At 42.6% G+C, this 19,941-nt stretch overlaps 1 protein-coding gene across 9 annotated transcripts in view; it reads left to right on the top strand.

Moving 5' to 3' along the window:
- The window catches only part of sulf1 (sulfatase 1), an 84,750-nt gene that overhangs the window by 58,571 nt on the left and 6,238 nt on the right, over positions 1-19,941 (top strand). For 6 of the 9 annotated variants that reach the window (XM_031281987.2, XM_031281990.2, XM_031281991.2 and 3 more), the window contains 14 exons: positions 4,264-4,562; positions 5,055-5,294; positions 6,200-6,351; positions 9,021-9,190; positions 12,125-12,275; positions 12,368-12,543; positions 12,761-12,889; positions 13,409-13,465; positions 15,674-15,800; positions 18,044-18,257; positions 18,636-18,882; positions 18,990-19,086; positions 19,201-19,295; positions 19,469-19,540. In XM_031281987.2, coding sequence (XP_031137847.1) covers positions 4,388-4,562; positions 5,055-5,294; positions 6,200-6,351; positions 9,021-9,190; positions 12,125-12,275; positions 12,368-12,543; positions 12,761-12,889; positions 13,409-13,465; positions 15,674-15,800; positions 18,044-18,257; positions 18,636-18,882; positions 18,990-19,086; positions 19,201-19,295; positions 19,469-19,540 — 2,102 coding nt within the window. In that variant the 5' untranslated portion in view covers positions 4,264-4,387. Of the gene's footprint in view, positions 1-3,687; positions 3,794-4,263; positions 4,563-5,054; positions 5,295-6,199; positions 6,352-9,020; positions 9,191-12,124; positions 12,276-12,367; positions 12,544-12,760; positions 12,890-13,408; positions 13,466-15,673; positions 15,801-18,043; positions 18,258-18,635; positions 18,883-18,989; positions 19,087-19,200; positions 19,296-19,466; positions 19,541-19,941 lie in introns of those variants that run through there. The other 3 variants (XM_031281992.2, XM_036000442.1, XM_036000445.1) reach the window with 3 other exon arrangements.

Here is a 19,941-nt window from a genome sequence, read left to right as displayed (position 1 = left end):
ATGGCCATTAATCTGAAAATTGCACATCTTTTATGTATTTGGCAGCTGTGTGTCTGAAAAACTCGAGAGTGGTCTTTTTGTTCCAGTCCTTTGATCCCCTGGGCATTTTATGTTCCTCCCCAATATCCCCCAGCTTAACCATGAAGAATACAGTAAAGGCTAATTTAAAAGGTCATTAGTGCTAATCCTCCAACAATGAGGAAGAAGAAACAATGTGCTCCCTAGTCCTCTGACTGTGTCCAGGAATAAAGACCTCTTGTCTGTTCTACAGACGTATAGAAGAAGCCTGTTCTACTTATATCACGCTCTATCACGCTATCATCTAGCGGCTACATGATATAAATAAATGACTCATTCAAAATGAAGGGTTTGTGAAAATGACATAAAACACTATTCTCACAGAGGGTTCTCAAGGGCTTCATGAAATTGGCAATATGCATTTCAACTCTGATGCTGGAGGCAAGTACGTAACAAGCAATAGCAATAACAGAGGAGAGTTTTGGAAGCCAACTGTATAATAACTTTCAGATTTTAGCATATTTCTCATATTGTTTCTTGTATTAACAGTGTATGAGATGCCTTTTTGGTTTGAATACATCCAGCAATGTTTAGAGCTGGATGTACTAGGTACCTTTCCTGCTCCTTTCATCCCTAAAGGCAAGAACTCTGGATAACACTTTTTAAGGCGTGTATACAAAACAAAACACTCAGAAGTGACTGTGTTTGAACTCACTGATCTAATTCGGTTTATGCAGTTAATCCTTATAACCAGCAAAGATTAAAGTGGTATTTATACTGTCCGATCTGGACAATTTACGTACTTTCCAACTTTCAAATCTGGAGCGGATATAATTTGTAATATACATATAAATGGAATAGTAGAAGTATTTACCATTAATAATGCTTTGTGCAGTTAATTTGTTTCCTTGAATGTAGCAAAGACAATTGTTCGAGACAGAAATTGCTGCCTGTGCCCCTTCTGAGTGTACTTCCTCAGAGTGGACAAACTATTTTTGGTGCATATATTAGTATAAGGAAAAATGTCTACTAAATATCTGAATTGTAATTTTGATTGTAAGTAAAGTTACTTTTCTAGTTTTCCTTCATGTGAACAGGAAACCATAGGTCTTAATACAGCCAGCTAGGGCTGCACAATATGACCTGAAATCGATTAATTGCACATTTTACCTCGATACCGATAAATGAATGATAATTAAAAAAAATTGTATTTCCTTTTTTTTGTGCTCATAGTTCATTGGCAAGTTTGTACTGTAAATGGGCTCAAATATTGAAGGTGAGATATTTTTCCTAATTCAAAAGTGCTTATTTTTGTTATTTTAAAACAATTGAAGGAAACACACAAAGCGGGAACTATTATGGCTATTTATTGAAAATGTATAAAATTGAAATGAAAGTACACATTGCTTGAAATGAAAATGTCTTGTGAAAAAAGTCACATTTTAGTTTTATAAAAATTATCGAAATTATTGTCATGGGATAAATATGTCGATAACAGCTTTACAATTTCGATGTCGATACATTTTCGATTAATCATCCAACCTTACAGCCAGCCAACTGCCATCAATCTACCACTGCTTCACTCCGCAGCTGCTAATCTCGACACCCTCGTCTTGTCACTTAGCTGGACATTTCATGTGGCAGCTTAAAGTTCCATACGTCATATTAACATGAAAAAGTCAAGTTACTGGGGTTGCTACATCCACATTAATAAATAATTGTGGTGTTTTCTTTGATTAGGGGTGACTTTGAGATGCACAGCTGTCAAATGATCCAGGGGTACATTTGGCATACACAGAGCTGCTAGAAATCTTTCTGTTCAAAAGTGAACTTGAGATGACCTCGTGAGGAAAGCAGATCAGGTGAAATTGAGTTTGGATGAGTGGTAGCCCAAAGGACAAGGGGATGTCTGCTCTCGTTTGTGGCAGCAGCAGTGTCGTTTTGCCTGCGTAACTTCGGCCCACATCCCATTGGTTGTTATGTGTTGCATTTTATTAGCCCTGCCATCTCAGTCACTTCAGACAGTGTAGCTATTGATACCACTATAGCTAACCACATCAGCACCACAAGGTTTGTATCAGATTCCACAATGAACCTTCTTGTCTGTATTCTCACTTCTCTGAGTCGCATGAAGAGGCTATTGCTGGGAACCATTGGCATGTAAAATTAAATCTGCGCTGGGTGCTAACATTACACTAGTTGGCTGACTGGTTTACAGTTGATTTCAGGTTTTCTACAGCTCAACAGAAATAGAGACTTGAGATTCAGACTGCGTCTATTGTTTCTGGGAAGCTTTCCAATTTATGTAGGAGGACTTGGACCCTTACAGCAGGAGAATGTGTTTTTGTGGGGAGAAAGCCTTGTGTGTGAGTGGCTTATGAGTTTTTGCGTGTCACCATATGTCTGTACAGTAGTTTGTGTTGTGTGTGTAATTCACTGTGAGGTTCTGTGCACTCTGCCACCCTGCGCTGGTGGGGTGTTTGTCCAAACGGCGCCAATGTTTGCTCAAGGCTGTCACGATGACTGAGCTGGCTGGCCTGGACACTACCTGTCTGAAACGCAGGACAGACCAAAGTGCTCTTAAAGCTCCATCTGAAGCTCTGTTTATTACAGGCCGCATCTGAGTAGAGGAGAAACAGATAAACAATGTAGTGCAAGAAAAAAAACATGACTCACCTATATAATTTGTAGCAGTGTTATTTTATGTAAGGCTGTTTGGCACATCAATGAGAGCAAGTGTTTGTGGATGTAGGCTTTTTCTAAAGAGAAATAAAGCCACATATCAACATAGTGCATTAATGACAAAAATAATTTGCATTTCACCCTTTAAAATGTTGATACACATATCCAGAGGACCTTCCATTATCAGACACCATAAATTGTTTTTATTTTAGGTCATAGTTTCTACTCTTTGCCAATTGAGACTGGCCCTTCTGTGGAAATAGGGGTAAGGGCGGAGCCACCCAGTGGGGTTTGACCAGGCTCAGGTGTCATAGGCCTGCCATTTGTTTTCAGGCCATTAACTCAGAATAGCGAGGAGTATGGTGCCACTCAGTGGGATTGCTGTCCATAAGGTGCTTTTTCACAGGCAATCATGGATAACTTATTGTTACAGCGCCATGGTTCATCTCACAGCCACAAGCCATTATTTCACGTGTATTATTGTTTCTGAAAACTACCTGCTATATTTAAATCTTTACATTTTTGTCCCAATTACTCTTTATATAATATTCCTTCCTCTGAATTTGGGGATAGTTCAGGCTCAGAACTAGTATTCATTTTCCACTGGTCCCTGCCATTTAGGCAAAGGGTATGCACTTTTTCTGACCAACCATGACATTGTAAGTGAGCAAGAGGTTGCAAAGTGCTATGATGACTCAGTGGTAATCTGTGATTGGCGACAGTGGCACTGGGGTTAATGTAGCGGAACCCTCTCTCCGCCTCCCGTGCCCCCTAACCCCCTCCCCCCTAGTGTGGTCCCATCCTCCCCACCGACCCTCTGTCACGCTTGACTCACCAGGGGGTGACTTTTGAGTGACAGGTGGAAGGTGGACTGTGATTGGCTGACACAGGAGAGTGGATGTGGGTGTTTGAGTGCAGTCAGCCAATGGCGCGGTCTCAGCACAGTTGGCCGAACAACAGCTCTCCAGTAGAGAGAGTTTCTGTGTGTGAGTGTGTTATCTGACACAGAAGGAGAGAGTGAAAAACTCAAGAAAAAGTACTTGGATAATATGAGAAAAGGCCAAACAAAATGAGACTTATGGGATTCTCTGAGGTGAGATCTGTGTTTCTAGATCTCTTCTGTTGTTTAAAAAGTTTTCATGGGTTGCTGTGATCAAGTTATGTTTTCAGTTAAGGTCAGGAGAGTTGATGTTGATGGATTTTGTTTACAAGGGAGAGTATTGATGGGGTTAAAGTCAGCACGCAACTTTTGTTGGAACTGATGGGTAAGTTTTCCTTGGTGGACCATCAAGGGCTAAAGCATGAAATTATCTTTTTTGGCTTCTTTGTTTATGGATAAACTGTTGTGTTTGAGTATGATTTATGAGCAGATGCACACAATTTCTCTAAAGCAAATATGCTTAAATGTTCCAAGAGGAAATCTAGGCTTTTCACTGACTGTCTATCGGAGAATATAATGCAATTCTTTATTCTACTACTTTAAAATTGTCCACTTTATTTCTCTTCTTTCCTTGAGTCCCTTGTAATGTCTCCATGTGTTTTTCTCCTTCTGTCTCTTTATAGTCGACCACGGCTGCGAGAGCTGCACGGGTGTGAGTGAGTGGCCTGGCTGGACCTTATCCCATTCCCTTCATCTGTCCATTAATCCTCCCATCTATCCACCCCGTCTCCTGTCATCTCGGGCACCATGCTGATGCAGTGGCTGGCTTGGTTGGCCCTGCTGTCTCTGGACTGGGCTCCAGGCAGCTGGGCTTTCACCACCACCAGGGCTCAAGGCCTGAGGGGTCGCATCCAGAGAGACCGCAGAAACATCCGGCCCAACATTATCCTCATCATAACGGACGACCAGGATGTTGAGTTAGGTAAGGTTGGCACAATTTCTGGCCTTTTTTGGTTTGTTTGGGCCCTTTTCACTTTTTATTTGGGCCCTCTTTTGCCTTACTTGAAAAAATCTTTTTGTTCCTGTGATTTTTCTTTTTTTTCCCCTGTCTCAATCAATTTCTTTGTCTTTGTTGGCATTTGCATCACGATTAATGTGGTCTTTCTCCACACATGAAATATTAAATAGTGGCCATAAGCCAGAGCAGAATGGCCATCTGGCCTATTAACTGCTGAATTATAAGCATTTGCCACTCAGTAAGAAAAGGTGAAGTGATTCAATTAGACTGAACTGTGTTTATCTATATTCTTTGTTGGAAAAAAGTAGTTGTCATTAAAAAAAAAAAAAAAATTGTCAAGATGTGTATTGACACAATTTGTTTTTTTCATAGTATTAACAATGCATGTAAGAAAATGAAGACTTCAGTGATGCTATAGTATTCAGTCAGCACTGACCGCCATACCTTGTCCTCCAGGTTCTCTTCAGGTAATGAATAAAACCCGTAAGATCATGGAAGATGGAGGCACAACTTTCACTAATGCCTTCGTCTCCACACCGATGTGCTGCCCGTCACGGTCCTCCATGTTGACGGGCAAGTACGTCCACAACCACAACACCTACACCAATAACGAGAACTGCTCCTCTCCTTCCTGGCAAGCTCAGCACGAACCACGCTCATTCGCCGTCTACCTCAACAACACTGGCTACAGGACAGGTTAGTTAACTAAGACATTCACATATATGTTCACCTATCTATATACAATAATCAGCATTAAGGGTCTGCTGTATGTTCACCAAAGACCTCTAAATCTAATAAAAATTGTTAACTGACCGACAGTCTATGTATTTGTTTGTTGTATCATTTGAGAAAGGGGCTGGTAAAATAAGATTTTTGTCTTCATCCAGCTCCTTTCCGATATTGATATGTAATGTGATATAGCAAATAATTTATGGTTGGATTATAAAATGTGTCTGTTTCCATGAGCGGAAAGAAAAACAATGTGAAGTGAAGTAAATGCAGTTCTGATGATGTTTGTTTGAAGTAGCATTTCTTAGGTTCTGGTTGGGTACCATCTCACTTTTTGCCAATACACTGTCAATCATCACCAGCTCAAATGTCCTCCTGGGACCTCTATATTTGTGTTAGTCAATGCTAATCTTTACAGTAAGCTAGACTCCACCACCCTGCCTGGCTGTCTGCTGTGAGAAATACAAACATGGTGAGCGTGCCAGGTCGCTGTCGTGTCCCATCAGACAGTGTCTGTGTGAGTGATGGGCAGGCGTTAGACTGGGCAGCTCAGTGGGGTCCTGTGGGCTGCAGCACGGCCTGCGGTTTTAGAGCTGATGCGTTAGTCTGCAATTAGCCTTCTCTCGGGCAGGCTGGCTCCCTGCCCAGCCTATCCGAGAATGCTGTACAGTAAAGCCAGGGAAAAAGAGACAAGCAAAAAGTGATGAGACACACACAAACACACACACACTTACACACACACACACACACAAAGATAAAGTCAAACAATCAAAGCAGAATTGCAGGCATAGACAAGCAAAGTTAACATGCATTTATAGCTTAAGAATCCATATTAAAAGAAACCTTCCCTTTTCTCTTCTTCTCTTTTGCAGGCTTCTTCGGCAAGTACCTCAATGAGTACAATGGCAGCTACATCCCGCCTGGGTGGCGCGAATGGGTTGGATTGATCAAAAATTCCCGCTTCTATAATTACACTGTCTGTCGGAATGGTTACAAGGAGAAACATGGTGCTGATTATGCCAAGGTATGTGTTGCATTCATTTCTTAAAAGGGACCATCAACTCAATCACTCATTTGTTTTCCCTTTATGACCTAATATAAAGACTTCACCTGACAAATAGCAGGTTCCACTCCACTTATAAATACAGACAGCAAAGCACTTCACTTATCACAGTGTTGTGATCTAGGCTGGCAGGAATTCTCATGCGAGAATTAAAGGGAATGACTTGAGGTGAAGTCTCCATTTCTGCAGCATCCCTTTATTATGACGCACCTTACCTCAACATTTAGACACTGTAAAACTGAACCGTATAACAAGCCTGTGATAAATACCACCCTGCATTTGTTTTTGTCTCTCTCTGTCTGCATTCACTCTACTTTTTGTCTCACTATGAATGAAGTTTTCTTCAAGTTTCTGCTATAACACCACAATAAAAAAACTGTCAGACTCCGGAGATGAACACTGTGGTTACACTGTCTTTTTGTAGCGCTGGATGGCATCGGTCATCAATCTTCCCCAAATGTTTTTGTAAGAGCTGTCAGTTTGTTTTCGCAGCTCCATGCCAATATCTTCCCAGGCAGCGTAGTCCTGGGTACATGAGGAATCCATGAGGTGGGTTTATAGTTTGGATACAAGTCAAGTTTCAAGATGGCCTGCCCAAAAGATGGGCAAACAAATGTTTGTATTGCTATTTCTCTGCCAACTTGGACTGAGGTGTAAAGTTACCCACAAGCTGAGGCCAAGGTGTTTACATGACATGGGCTTGGTCAGCAGATTGTGGTTTAAAACCAAATGGACACACTATTTGCTATTTACTGTCATTAACCATTAACCTGCTACCACCAGGACAACCACAACTCTCTTTTTAGATTCACGCAGGGTGAGAAGGTCATGGTATTCCTCACAGAGTGCAGCTGGCACACAAAGTCATTGTGATTAGATGAGGCCCTTGCCCAGTGATTTCATTCAATTAGGTCCCATTTTATTTTTCCATCTGTAGGAGGATGAGTTCATTGAGGTTAAGGCCTTTGTCAAAGACCGCTTGCTTGAGATTTAGTTGGAGAATATGATCCATACACTTTTTTTCCCTCAAATTCCATGACGCAAGACAACGGTCATAAAGGCATAAAGCAGCCTGCTTTGCAAGCCAGATGTGATATGTAGGTATCATCACTTCTAACAGAAACTCTGATCAGAGATCAAGCAGCTTATAATTAACTCCCCATGAACAAATCTTGTAAATTCAAAGCCACAACGTTCTGCTACATTGATGGTAAAACTATGTAAGTTGTTCTAAAACTTGAAATGTCATAATTCAAATGGGTGAATGTTATTAGGGAAATTACACCATGTGTGAATTAGTTTGTGACTGCCACTTACATAGTACTAATAATCTCCAAACGGTTCTGGGGAAAGTGATACTCTTCACCTCCCTGACCATTTTAGAGCTGTTGGCCAAGCATTAACCATGACACTGTTGCTTCCTTTCGACCTGCCGGAGCCCTTAGCAGCAGTGGCTCAGGTTTTGGAGAGCTGGCAACACATAGGAAACAAGTATGGCAATATCCTTGCCATGTGCACGCAATCACCAGCCTCCATGGGCATGTGTAGCTGCCAGGCCATTAAAGCTGGCTTAGCTATAAAGCCTATTAATAGAGACAGGATGAATCAGCCAAACCCACTTCTGACATTTCAGGAAAATCACCCTTTACCCTTTCATTCTGAACCTGGCACTCCCTTCCGCATGTGGTATGCCAGACAACAACTGCAGCATGTCAAAACTGCAGGTAGAATGGTTAATCTGAAACTTGGCAAATGCCATTGTGATTTTAGTTCAGGGTGTGACCTACTGTACATTTAAACAGACAAACTCCACCATGCCTGGAATAAAGGTTTTGATAAAATGTCAGTACTGTGAGAGTCTAATCTCTTTACAGTAGGTTACAGTTTCATTCATTCAGTTGTCCTCTCTTTGCCCATTTTACTAAAATTTGAAAAACAGCACTGGGAGTCTTAGGGCCTCTGTGTCTTTCCTATCTCCTGTATACAAGTCATCACTCACACCAGCTCATTTCCCAAGTAATGCCTGAGGGTTATATCTGTTGAGGTTATTGTGTCTGATTTGTGTGTTCCATTATCTCACAGAGTGAATCAGTGACGAGAAAAGAAAACTCATGTAAAGAGAGAGGGGATAAAATAAAATGAAGCTAAATAGGAGAGGAGGAAGCTAAATGAGAAAGAGAATTGATAGCCTGGAGAGTAGGAGAGGGTGGCCGTCATAACAACATACCATTTGAGAGCGCCAGGCTCCTCTCACCATCAAGTGGTGTCACATTCAATAGTGCAGAGATTTACTGATGAGGCAACAGCCCATATACTGTATACACATACACACAGACTCAAGCGCACACTCACATTTACACACGCAGGCATGCTGCCAGCTGTTGACTCGACAGATAGTGGTAGTGTACTCAATGGCCACAGTTCATTTTCCCACTGGCCCCTGTCTATTTATTTGAAGATGAGGGGAAAGCAACATGTCATGTTGATTGGACTGCGAATTCATTTTTTATCAAAGCTTGTGTTGTTTTGCATTTTTCCCTCAATTCTACCTTTCCTTTTTTTTTTCCTTCTTTAGATGGGATTTTAGCCCTGCAGCGCCTAATGATTCCTATTTATTCACTCTTTTCCAGGACTATTTCACAGATCTGATTACCAACGACAGCATCAACTTTTTTCGCATGTCCAAGCGCATGTACCCTCACCGCCCTGTGATGATGGTCATCAGTCACGCTGCTCCTCATGGCCCAGAAGACTCAGCTCCACAGTACGCTGAGCACTTCCCAAATGCTTCGCAGCACATGTAAGTTACATTCAGACTCACAATACCACACAGACTAAAACACATACGCTCATCAGGGTTCCTATATAGGACTTTTAACCCAGTGAAATAATGAAACATGAACGTTCAGGGCCCATATTTACAGATTATGTACTCAGACATTCCGGCAGCTTTCATCTTTTGCTTTATGGAATTTTTCTCGTTGACTTCCAATTTGAGTTTTTATGATTTGGTGTACATAACATTATTACAGTACTCACGCCCCTCAATCCCCAGTGATGACATGTTGCTTAGAAGCTGCTAGGGCCGATGACTTGGCAAGCGTGAAATCAAAATGATTTATCATCCAAGAATAGCTGGGACACATACCATGAAGAAGATCGGGGATGGCTTTTTTAAGGAGCACAGTGCTCATGCCAAGCCCACACTGGCCTCCCACAACTCTCATTACTGAGTTGAGGCAGCGTTGCAATACTCTGGGGTCTTTCCATGGCAACATGGCCTGCCATCTCTTGGTGGGCCCTCCAACAGGCTCCCAGGATGCACTGCTCCACTGGGTGGGGGGAGGGATGGTGTTTTAGAAAAGTAAATGTAAGTTTCAAGGCTGCCATTTCTGCTCAAATTTCCTATTTTTCTTTGTTTCCCAGCGCTTTCAGTGTTTTCCACTTCCTTCCTCTCACTTTCTATTCCACTTAACATTCCCCTCTGTTTGTTTTCTCTACCTCTATATTGCTCTATCTGTATGTCTCTGTTTCTGTCTGTCTTTCTATTTCTCTCTCCCACTGTGTCTTGTCTCGTGTTCTCATCCCTTGCCACTCTCCCCACCCCTGCCTCCCCCCCTGTGAAATTTGCAAAGGACTTCCTGATCCTGTCCATATCCATCAGTATTTTCTCCCTGCAGCTCTTGGGATGGGAGGAATGCATTGTGTGCTTTGGAACACCCTTTGTGACATTATTAATTTATTTTTAGCTCAAGCCTCTGGGTGAAGGGGGTGGAACTGGGGCCTGGGGGTGACTAAAGGGGTTGCCCCAGTGATTGTGTGTAGGTGCAGTGTGTGCGGAATATGTGTTGTGGTTACTGTGGCAGCACAGGTGGTTGGTATGGGTAGGTGTTTGTTTTGATGTTTGTTGACTACACACTTCCATAACAGATATGGAAAACCCCTTTTTTTCCACTGGCAGATGATGTGGAGCAAATTCCTTTATATATATGATTTTGTTTTGACACTGTTCTAGTTTGAGTTTGAATCGGTTCAATGAACTTTGGTAAGTTCTACAAGAGCCAGTAAGTCCCTGGTAAGGTCATCCACTAATGGAAAGATATGACATGAAACTTGTCTGGTCTGCCACTTTCTATCTTTGCGGCAGATGCCGTGTACCTCTAATCCGTAATACATAGAGTTGGGAAGAGACTGCGTGGCAGTAAAGGAGGAGCCGCCTCATAAATCAAATGAGCGCCTGTACTTTTGACAGCAACAATAGCAGGGGAGGGTTTGATGTTAATGTCATTAACATTCCTCTCTGAAGGTGTTTTTACCCTGTCTCTTAGATGTAAGCCAAGCTCTTGACTTACTTTAAACAGTATAGATGTGGTGCAGTTACTCTTTGGCACGTCTCTGTGTAGCAGGGAGTGAATGGAAGTTATTCTGATCGTAGCTCAACAAATTGTTTTAGGGAATGTCCCTAATCCTCATGCGGGATGTGTCTATGTTAAGTTTTGTAAGGTCAGGAGGCATTCTGAGGTGAACAGCAGCGGGCCCTGGGTTGCTGTAATCCAGGACTAATACCACAAAACACCAACCTATATGTGACAGGTGGCAGGTGTGACCTCTCCTATGGACTGGCTTCGTTTCACTGACCTCTACATTCCTGGTTCCCTTGTGCCCAGGGCCCTATACCTTGGTGGCCCATTGCCCAGAGACAGGTCCCTTTGTGGGGCTTATTAGACCGCCTGGCTAGGTGGGTGAAGAGTTCACCCTCCTCACAAAGCAAGCCTGAGGAGACAAGGGCAGAAGGCAGCTCACTCAATCAGAGCAAAGCAGCTTCCAGCAGGTCTTCATTAAGTATCTAAGTCTTGATACTTTGTCCAGCGGCTGCTTATTCAGGGGTGGAACCTGTTCGTTTATAGTTTGCTTTAGGAGTTAATTACTTAAAGTAGAAGGGAAATTATTTGTTATCGTCACATTATATGCCAACACTACAGACATACACGTATGACTATAAAAGCTGGTACTAACTACATATGCTTTCCATATATTATTTATATCATGCAAAAAAATTGCACACAAAGGCAACTTCTTAGTCTACTGTTTATCTCTCTCCTTAATTAGCTGTAAAGCTAATACCACAAACAGGTGAACAGCTTCTCTCAGCTATAACTCCACAAACAAGACTTCTTCTCCCTCTCTCTTGCTCTTCATCCACTCGTGTTATTCCCTACTTCAAATGACCATGACTTATTGAGTTTTTGGTCCAGAAGTTGTTGCAAATTTGACTTTGGGGCCTATTATTTTCTTAAGCATGTGCCAACCCTCAAATGACTTGTCTGTGCCAAGAGCGCAGTGGAGCTGGGAGACTCTCGTCTCTGTGTGAGGGGAGAGATGGTCGGAGAGAGGTGTGGAAAAACAGCGAAGGTGCTGGCTGCATAGTATTAAGACATTTCCTTCAACAAACAGAGCCACGATTGATGCGTGTCAAACGCACTGGACAACTGCAGCAGCTGTTACTGAGCAGTGGTTTGTGAAAAGTAGCAGACAGGTGTTTTTTTGGCATCTTAAATGGGGTCTTCATAGCTGTTACGTGCTCTGATAACTCTCAACTCACCATAAAGATGTTCTTACTTTTATGCGACTTTATCAGGCACACAGTATACATGTATGTTCTATCGATCCTAAATAAAGGCAGTTTTTTTCACATGCCTGTCTCCTCTCTCCCTCTTTTGTGCCCTCCTACTAGCACCCCCAGCTACAACTACGCCCCAAATATGGACAAACACTGGATCATGCAGTACACAGGCCCCATGAGACCCATCCACATGGAGTTCACCAACTTCCTCCATCGGAAGAGACTGCAGACGCTCATGTCTGTGGATGACTCAGTCCAGAAGGTAAGTGTAATTATTAATGGACTTTTTAAGGATTTTGGTATCTGTTCCTCTGTATTTTCTATCTTCTTATCATCACTCATTTTACTTCTTAGGTGTTTGAAATGCTCGAAGAAACTGGGGAGCTGGACAACACGTACGTTATCTATACAGCAGACCATGGCTACCATATTGGTCAGTTTGGATTAGTAAAGGGCAAGTCCATGCCTTATGACTTTGACATCCGTGTGCCATTCTTCCTGAGAGGACCCAACATAGAGCCAGGGGCAGTGTAAGTCCAAGCAACAACAAAAAATATTATCAGAGTTTCCTAGCTTACAAATGACATTGTCGCTACATTGTAAATGAACTGTACTGTGTGTATCTTGATGTATCTTTCTGTCAGTGTGTGAAGTTTTGTATTTGTTCAGGTTCCTTGGTTTTGTTATTTAATATCACTGTATGTATTTCAGAAATTAAGTAAACTTTATGTGCATGTCCTTGTTTAGAAACCCTCATCTGGTGTTGAACATTGACCTAGCTCCCACCATTCTTCACATTGCTGGGCTGGATACCCCTTCAGACATGGATGGAAAGTCCATCCTTAAGCTGCTGGAACAGGAACGGACTAGCAATAGGTCTGTATGGATCCATCATGCCATGCTGTAATAGATATTAGGCACAGTAATTGCACAGTGTGTGTGAAATGTGCAAAAGTCCTATTCGTTCGCCATTTCCATAGCCAAAATAATTGCTTTTGCTCCAGCTGAGCACAAAGTGGGTCCGGGGCAATTTGGTGGATTTTCCTTGGCTGCAGGACTTTGGCTGAGATTCACTGAGGTTATCCTTATGAAGTTGAATTTGTTTGCAAGTTGAATCATTTGTTTCCCCAGCAAACCCACAAGTATCCAATATGAATGAAAAGTCATTGTCATTTACCATGCATTAAAAACAGCTATTGTTAATATATCTGCACTATTAAAGACAAAAGTCAAAAACATTCCCAGAGCAACAGATAGAACTGAGATAATTAAGTTAATGCTTAAAGAACATTTACACTATTCCCTTGAACCCACAAGATATTGAGTTTGCTATGATTGATGGTGAGTGCATAGGCCATATGAATTCTATAAACTTTGTGCGTTTTGTTTTCCCAGATTCAAACCCAACCGGAAACCCAAAGTCTGGAGGGACACATTCCTGGTGGAGCGAGGGTAAACTGGGGTTCTTTATTCCCTTTCCACACCACAGGCACATCCATGTCATTGCAGAGCATTGTGTGTCACACAAACCTGACAAAGTATTTCAATGAACCCGAAATGTGCAAGTTCCCTACTCAGGAACACAGCCACTTTTCCAGTTATTTGTTATCTGACAGACATTTCCTGACCACAGTCGGCTTGGAAGGCAATGTCGGTGGAAGAGGTTGAAATATTCAAAGTTGTTTGGTAAAGCTATAAGCGGATGGCAAATTATGACAGTTCACGCAAGAGGCGCTGACGCATGTGTAACCAGGTCATCTGATCATTTACAAGAAAAACAAGCAGAGTCTTTGTCTTATGAAGGGGCCTTGCATATATCGAGCACATGATCTGGGCCCTAAACCTGACTTAGCCTGCTGTTCGTGCACTGGCGGAGACAGACGGAAGATAGCTAGACACACGCAAAATAAACAAAGGCTAGCCAGTCTCAGGCTGATGTTACCTGAGGAATGGCTGGATGGCTCACACTCAATCCACTCACAGGACATGTCACCAGCTCCCCCAGTGTGGAATGCAGCAGCCACGCTACAGCCAACACTCCACTGTTTCCCCAAGACTGTTTTCTTTGTAGTGCACGCGATCGCATACAGCACATGCTCTCTCAGAAACCCTGTCAGTCCTTTATTTAACCTCACCTCTGCTGCCAGATATATGTTGCAGAAAACGATACCTCCACTCTGACAGCCCGCTTTTGTTCACTTAACATGTTAAGCTGTGGTAATGCCGGGGGTACACTGACAGAAACCTGACAACTTGGAAAGGAATAATCCCATCAAGCTTGTCGCATGATACAGGTACCCAATGAAAAAAAAGGTTCAAATTCAATAAATGAGAAAGGAAAGACATTGGTAGGAAAACAATGGGGGAGAGAACAGTAACACTGGTTGTGACCAGATTGTGCTGGCAGCATGTGTATGATACTGTATATTACAGTATGTCACGTTCTCTCATACAGCTGCTGTTTTTCCCTACTATCATTTCCTCACAATCCCTATCTTTTTTTCCATATCACTGGCTTAGCCCTCCCATCTACTAATTTGCTCATTTGCCAACATCTGCAGCGACGCATCCAAGAGTACAAAAGAAGCACTCGTTTGCTGTGCATACAGATCAGTCTCCCGCTGGCGTATGTTTGTGTTACAGAAGAAATAGCTGGCCTATGGACTGCTGTGTATGAAATGAAAAGAGTGTAACCTTTGACATGTAGGGGCTTTAGCTCTTTTAATCCATTCCTCCATTAATCCACGCTGTTTATAAAGGCTGTCGGCATGTGTGCCTGTCTCTAAACGCTGAGATTAGCCTCCAAAGACCTTCTACTTTGTTACTCAGGCACAGATGTGGTAGCAACACACACACAATAGCTAATGTTTTTTTGTACAGTTCTCTCACTGCTCATGTGAAATGCTTTATTATCTCATATCCTCACATGACCTTACAGTACTGTTCCTCTGTGAAATGCTGACAGATAGCTGGAGCTGACTACATTGTTTGAGAATCTAATAATCTACGTAATGCAGCCATCAGGGAGTGACATCGACAACAACTGTTAGCTCTTTAATCACCCTTGGCTAAAGGCTAGAGACTAGCCAAGCCTGTGTGTGAACATTGGCTGTTTTCCTGTGGAACAGAGCGCGAGGTAGGATCGGCAAAACAATGGCCATAGTCTTGCATGGCACAGGTTGTTCTGTGCTTCGTTGTCGCTGTCATTCTGTCTGTGGGCCCTAGCCATGCCATGCCATGCCATGTTGGCAGAGAGTTGGGGATAGAGTAGGTGATAGGAGGGTTGGCATGGCCTAAGCAGACTCAGCCAGGTCTTGTGGTAGTGGCAGAGGAGAAAGGGGCAGGGCAGTTGAACGTGATGCCATGGTCAAACAGCTTGGCCTGGAGCTGAGCACTGGTGTGAGGCTGAGCTGAGCTCCATGCCCAGACCCTCTGGCACACACAAATGCTACATAACTTATCCATGTACTGGCCATGACTATTAGAAGCACACACAACTGACCGTGACAGAAAGTAAAAAACAGGAAACCGTGGATAAAACTTTCGTCCTACTGAAATCTAGTAATAAGATAATAATTTGGTAGTACATTGAGTCCCTGAATAAGTCTGTTAGTAAATGATGATTTCCCCTTAATTCTATTCACGTGTTGTGTTGTGTAGAAAAATCCTGAGGAAGAAGGAAGACTCAGTGAACACTCAGCACACCAACAGCCTTCCCAAGTACAAGAAGGTCAAAGAGACGTGCCAGCAGGCCGAATTCCAGACGCCCTGCGAGCAGCCTGGACAGGTAAGACAAACACACCCATGTGCACACAAGTGCACAACTTATTTCTGCAAAGCTTTGTGAACAGAAACAAGTTCCCCTGATATCCACTATGGAACGTTTCTGCAGTTCTTTTCTAACAGTAATGAGTACCACTCTTAAAGTGACCTCTATGTTGCCTGGTGAGCTATTCCACAGTGCCAAAAGTGAAATAGCCATTTACAGTGCATCAGTTGGTTCATAATTGGACCCTTTTGCACTGTTTTGTGGTGCATTAATTTGTTGGTACTTCCCTTTCATCTGTGCCCAATAACTTTTTGGCAGACCAACAGCCAAGTGGTACAGTATGTGGCCTTGGAGCACACAGACCAGAACAATACAAATTGTTACAAGTTTCAGGTAGCGTTAAATGACAGGCAGCATTTCTGAGGGGCTGACTAATGCAATCCAGATCCAGTTTATGGTCACATAAATGTGTGTATGTAACAATCAGTTATTAAAAACAGCAATGGAGCTATTCTAAGTAAGCTCAGCAGCATGTGTTGTGCAAATGCATGTGAGATTGTGGGTACAGTATGTGTGTGCACCTGTAATGTGCACAAAAAATGTTTAGAGGTCTTCTTATAGCTTTAATCATTTACAGTGTACATCATAATATGTGGCTGCATAGCATGAAGGATAAAGTTTGGTCATAAGTGGCCCGTCTGGCATGATTTAATATGACCTCCCAGTGAGCAGCCTGAAAGCCAGTGGTGTGTGTGTCTTACAAAATTACAGGGGAAACAGTACTCACACACACAGCAGGCAAGTGCTTTATCGCTCCTCTTCATTTTTATCAAATCTTTTTCCAGCTCCTCTTTGTATGTATTTTACAGTTTTTTTATGCCTTTAAATGCCAACTCACCTCCCTGTCACAGAAACAAAACCTTGGCTCAAACTGAAGCATTGTACTGAAATATTTAGGAGTTAAAGGGCTCTTCACCAAGGACATTAAACCTCAGTGTTGAACCTGATTTATGTTGGAATGAGAGAAGTTTTCTTTTTGAAAAGTCTTAAATGTTACTGTCTGATTGAATATGACCACATGATCTTGGTTCAGACAGACCAGATATTTCTAAGAGCAAAGCCTCTGTTGCGTTTTTGTCGCAGAGCTGTTGCGGTCCTTTGGAATCGATCATTTGATAACTATATGGGTTTGTTGTGGGTACACCGGATTTACTCACCAGGGACATTGAGAAATCTCTGTTACTGTATGTTTTTGGGGGTACATAACAGTGTGAGTGGCTTGCAGTACTTTGGGTCTTCCCCTTAACGCTCATGTTTCAGCTTGCATGGTCATCCATGTCTGCTCCTAACTAACCGCTCCAGATCCTCCTCCTCCTCAGTTTCTCATCCATCTCTACTGTCCTGCTGCTGCAATGGTACTGTTGTGCCTGAAAAGCACTCACAGGAGGGAGGGTGAGAGAGAAGACAGTTTGTTTTCATCCCTGAGTGACAATACACCTCTCTCCCTCTCTCCCCCACGTCTTGTCTAATGCTGATATAGCGGCTTTGTTTGGCCCGTAAGCTCTTCGTCACTATATGAGCCTTCCAGAAGAAACCTGAGCTGCTTTATGGCCCTTTGTTTGGACCCTCGTTCCCACACTCACTGATCATCGGCACTGCGCTCTGCAGATGTGTCTCTTCCATTTAGACAAGACCTAACCAGCGGCACTACTCACAGCAATTAGCCTCAGCTTTCTTTTCCAAGTGGGAATAAATGTTGAGAAAGACACAGCAGATGTAAGCAAGTGCGTGGATATGTATTTACACAATTACGCCAGTGACGCACTTGGCACAGACATACCCAGTGTGAGAGTGGTAGGGGTTTCCTCTTTATTTTCTAGACACCAGACAGGCCCAATTCATCTCATGTGGTCATTTTGGTTTATCTTTCCTGCTGCTTTTGGATGCCATTCTTTCCCACAGGCTGAGATTTGCCTGATATATGTGTTAAAAGCATGTTTCTCAAGGAGTTTCTAAAATCAAAATGGAGGCTTTTGTCTGAGATTAAGTATTTCATATTGTTAACATCTATAGCTCCTATTATAAGCTATGCCAGAAAATCTGCACATTGTAAAAGTAAAGTGAAAATTTCCAAAAGGCATACAGATCAAGGACACTTGATCATTTTAAATCTACACATAGAAATTAAGTTAGCGGAGAGAAAACTTGAAAGAATTCATGAGGGAATATTGCTTCTCCCTGTTTATTTCTGCTGTGGACAGAAATGGCATTGTGTGGAGGAGATCACAGGGAAGTGGAGGATACAGAAGTGCAAAGGTGGTTTGAAAGAAGGCTCCAGGAAGAGGGCCCGCAGCCTGAGGCCCAGCAGCACTTATGACAACAGAGAAAGGGGCTGCGACTGCGGGGACGCTCTCCTCAGACCCTCCAGAACGGACCGCCGTTCCCACCGACAGTTATCTGGCTCATCAGGACAGCGTGAGTATTTATGAACCAGCTTTTTCTTAACGTGTAACATTGTATTGATGTCTCTCAATACCATTTAGAGGAAAGGAAGTCTGTGAAAGCTTAAGCCTTGACTTCCTGTAACTGATTATTTATGGTCTAAGGGAGACACATGCACGAAAAAAGCAAACATCCTGCAACAAGTCCTGCAATTTGTTCTCTGAGATGCTGCCTCGTGTGTGTGTGTGTGCCCCGTTGGGATTGTGGTTTTGAATAGTTTGATGCCCTCTAGTGTTGCTTAGAAAACGTGCAACTTAAGTGTGAACATTGAAAAACATTAAAGTATACTAAAGTAGTAAAATGGGAGCATTAAAGCATTACTTGACTCAAGTTTTTAATTTTATTTGATAGGTTTTCGGCCACGTTTTGTCCACACCCGGCCCGCCAGGTCTCTGTCTGTGGAGTTTGAAGGTCAGATATATGACATTGACCTTCAAGCAGATGATCAGTCAGCTGTCCGCCGCCGTGTCATCTCAAAGCGCCACTACACCCCAGAGGACCCAGAGTTTCATTTGGGCTCAGATGACGGTTCAGAGGAAATGCTGGCGGATGATACCAATGCTGTGGGATACCCAAACTCTGTGAAAGTTACCCACAAGTAAGAAGGCAGCCTCCCTCAAGTATCTCAGCAATGACTTCATATGATATATACTGTAAGTCTGTTAAAAGAACAGTGGATGACAGGTTTTTCTGCATCTGTTTCAGGTGTTATATCTTGATGAATGACAGTGTCCATTGTGAAAGAGAAATCTACCAGTCCTCCAGAGCCTGGAAAGACCATAAGAGCTATGTGGACCAGGAGGTGAGTGTACAAAGCCTGGCACACAAACACATACCTTTTTCAGGTTACTCATTTTGTCCGTGAATTTAATGGACAAAAGATAATTGATAGTATTTGTTATATATTTAATTCCAGATAGAAGCGCTTCAAGACAAAATCAAAAACCTCCGGGAAGTAAGAGGCCACCTGAAGAGGACACGACCAGACGAGTGCGACTGTGGAAAGAAGAGGTAGGTCATTTAAATTTCACCTCAAAAATACATTTCTCACTCATTTTATGTTCCACACAAAATGCAAGTTATCTATCACTTGTTTTAGGCCTGATGCAAAACCCTGTTGAAGTCCACACCTTAAACAAGTTTTCTGCCTGGTTCTCAGTCTCTTTCTCTGTTTATAAAACCAGCTATTTTAGCACAGGAGACAGAAACAAGGCACAGAGAGTGAAGAGCAGGAATGATCAACTCCATCCGTTTAAGTGAGTTTCTCTTCCCCGTTAATTATGAGTTTGCCCCATTTAGTGTCACCCCTCTGCTTTGTAATTAGTACTGACCATGCCTTGCAACCGATCATCATTTTGTATATGATGCTGTTCAACAGTATATTGTAGCTGAATATCTGCATTGTCACTGCATGTCAGGTTTAAACATAAAGCTGACTTAGTAGATCCTAGATGACCAGCCCAGCATGTGTGTGTTTTGGAAGTATACTGTGATGTATTGATGTTTGTCTAAAAAAGTGTTTGGTTCCTGAATGGAGTTTAAATGACAAAGCAGATGCATGACCAGCAATCTATTTCATGTGTGTGTCTGGAAGCGATTGAGTCGCATGGAAAGATAGATTGACTCAACAGAGGGGAAATCAGTCAATCCCTCATAC

This window comes from Sander lucioperca, chromosome 1 (assembly GCF_008315115.2).
Source record: "Sander lucioperca isolate FBNREF2018 chromosome 1, SLUC_FBN_1.2, whole genome shotgun sequence".
Taxonomy (NCBI): Eukaryota; Metazoa; Chordata; class Actinopteri; order Perciformes; family Percidae; genus Sander; species Sander lucioperca.
This window is presented reverse-complemented; position numbering and strand designations above follow the sequence as displayed.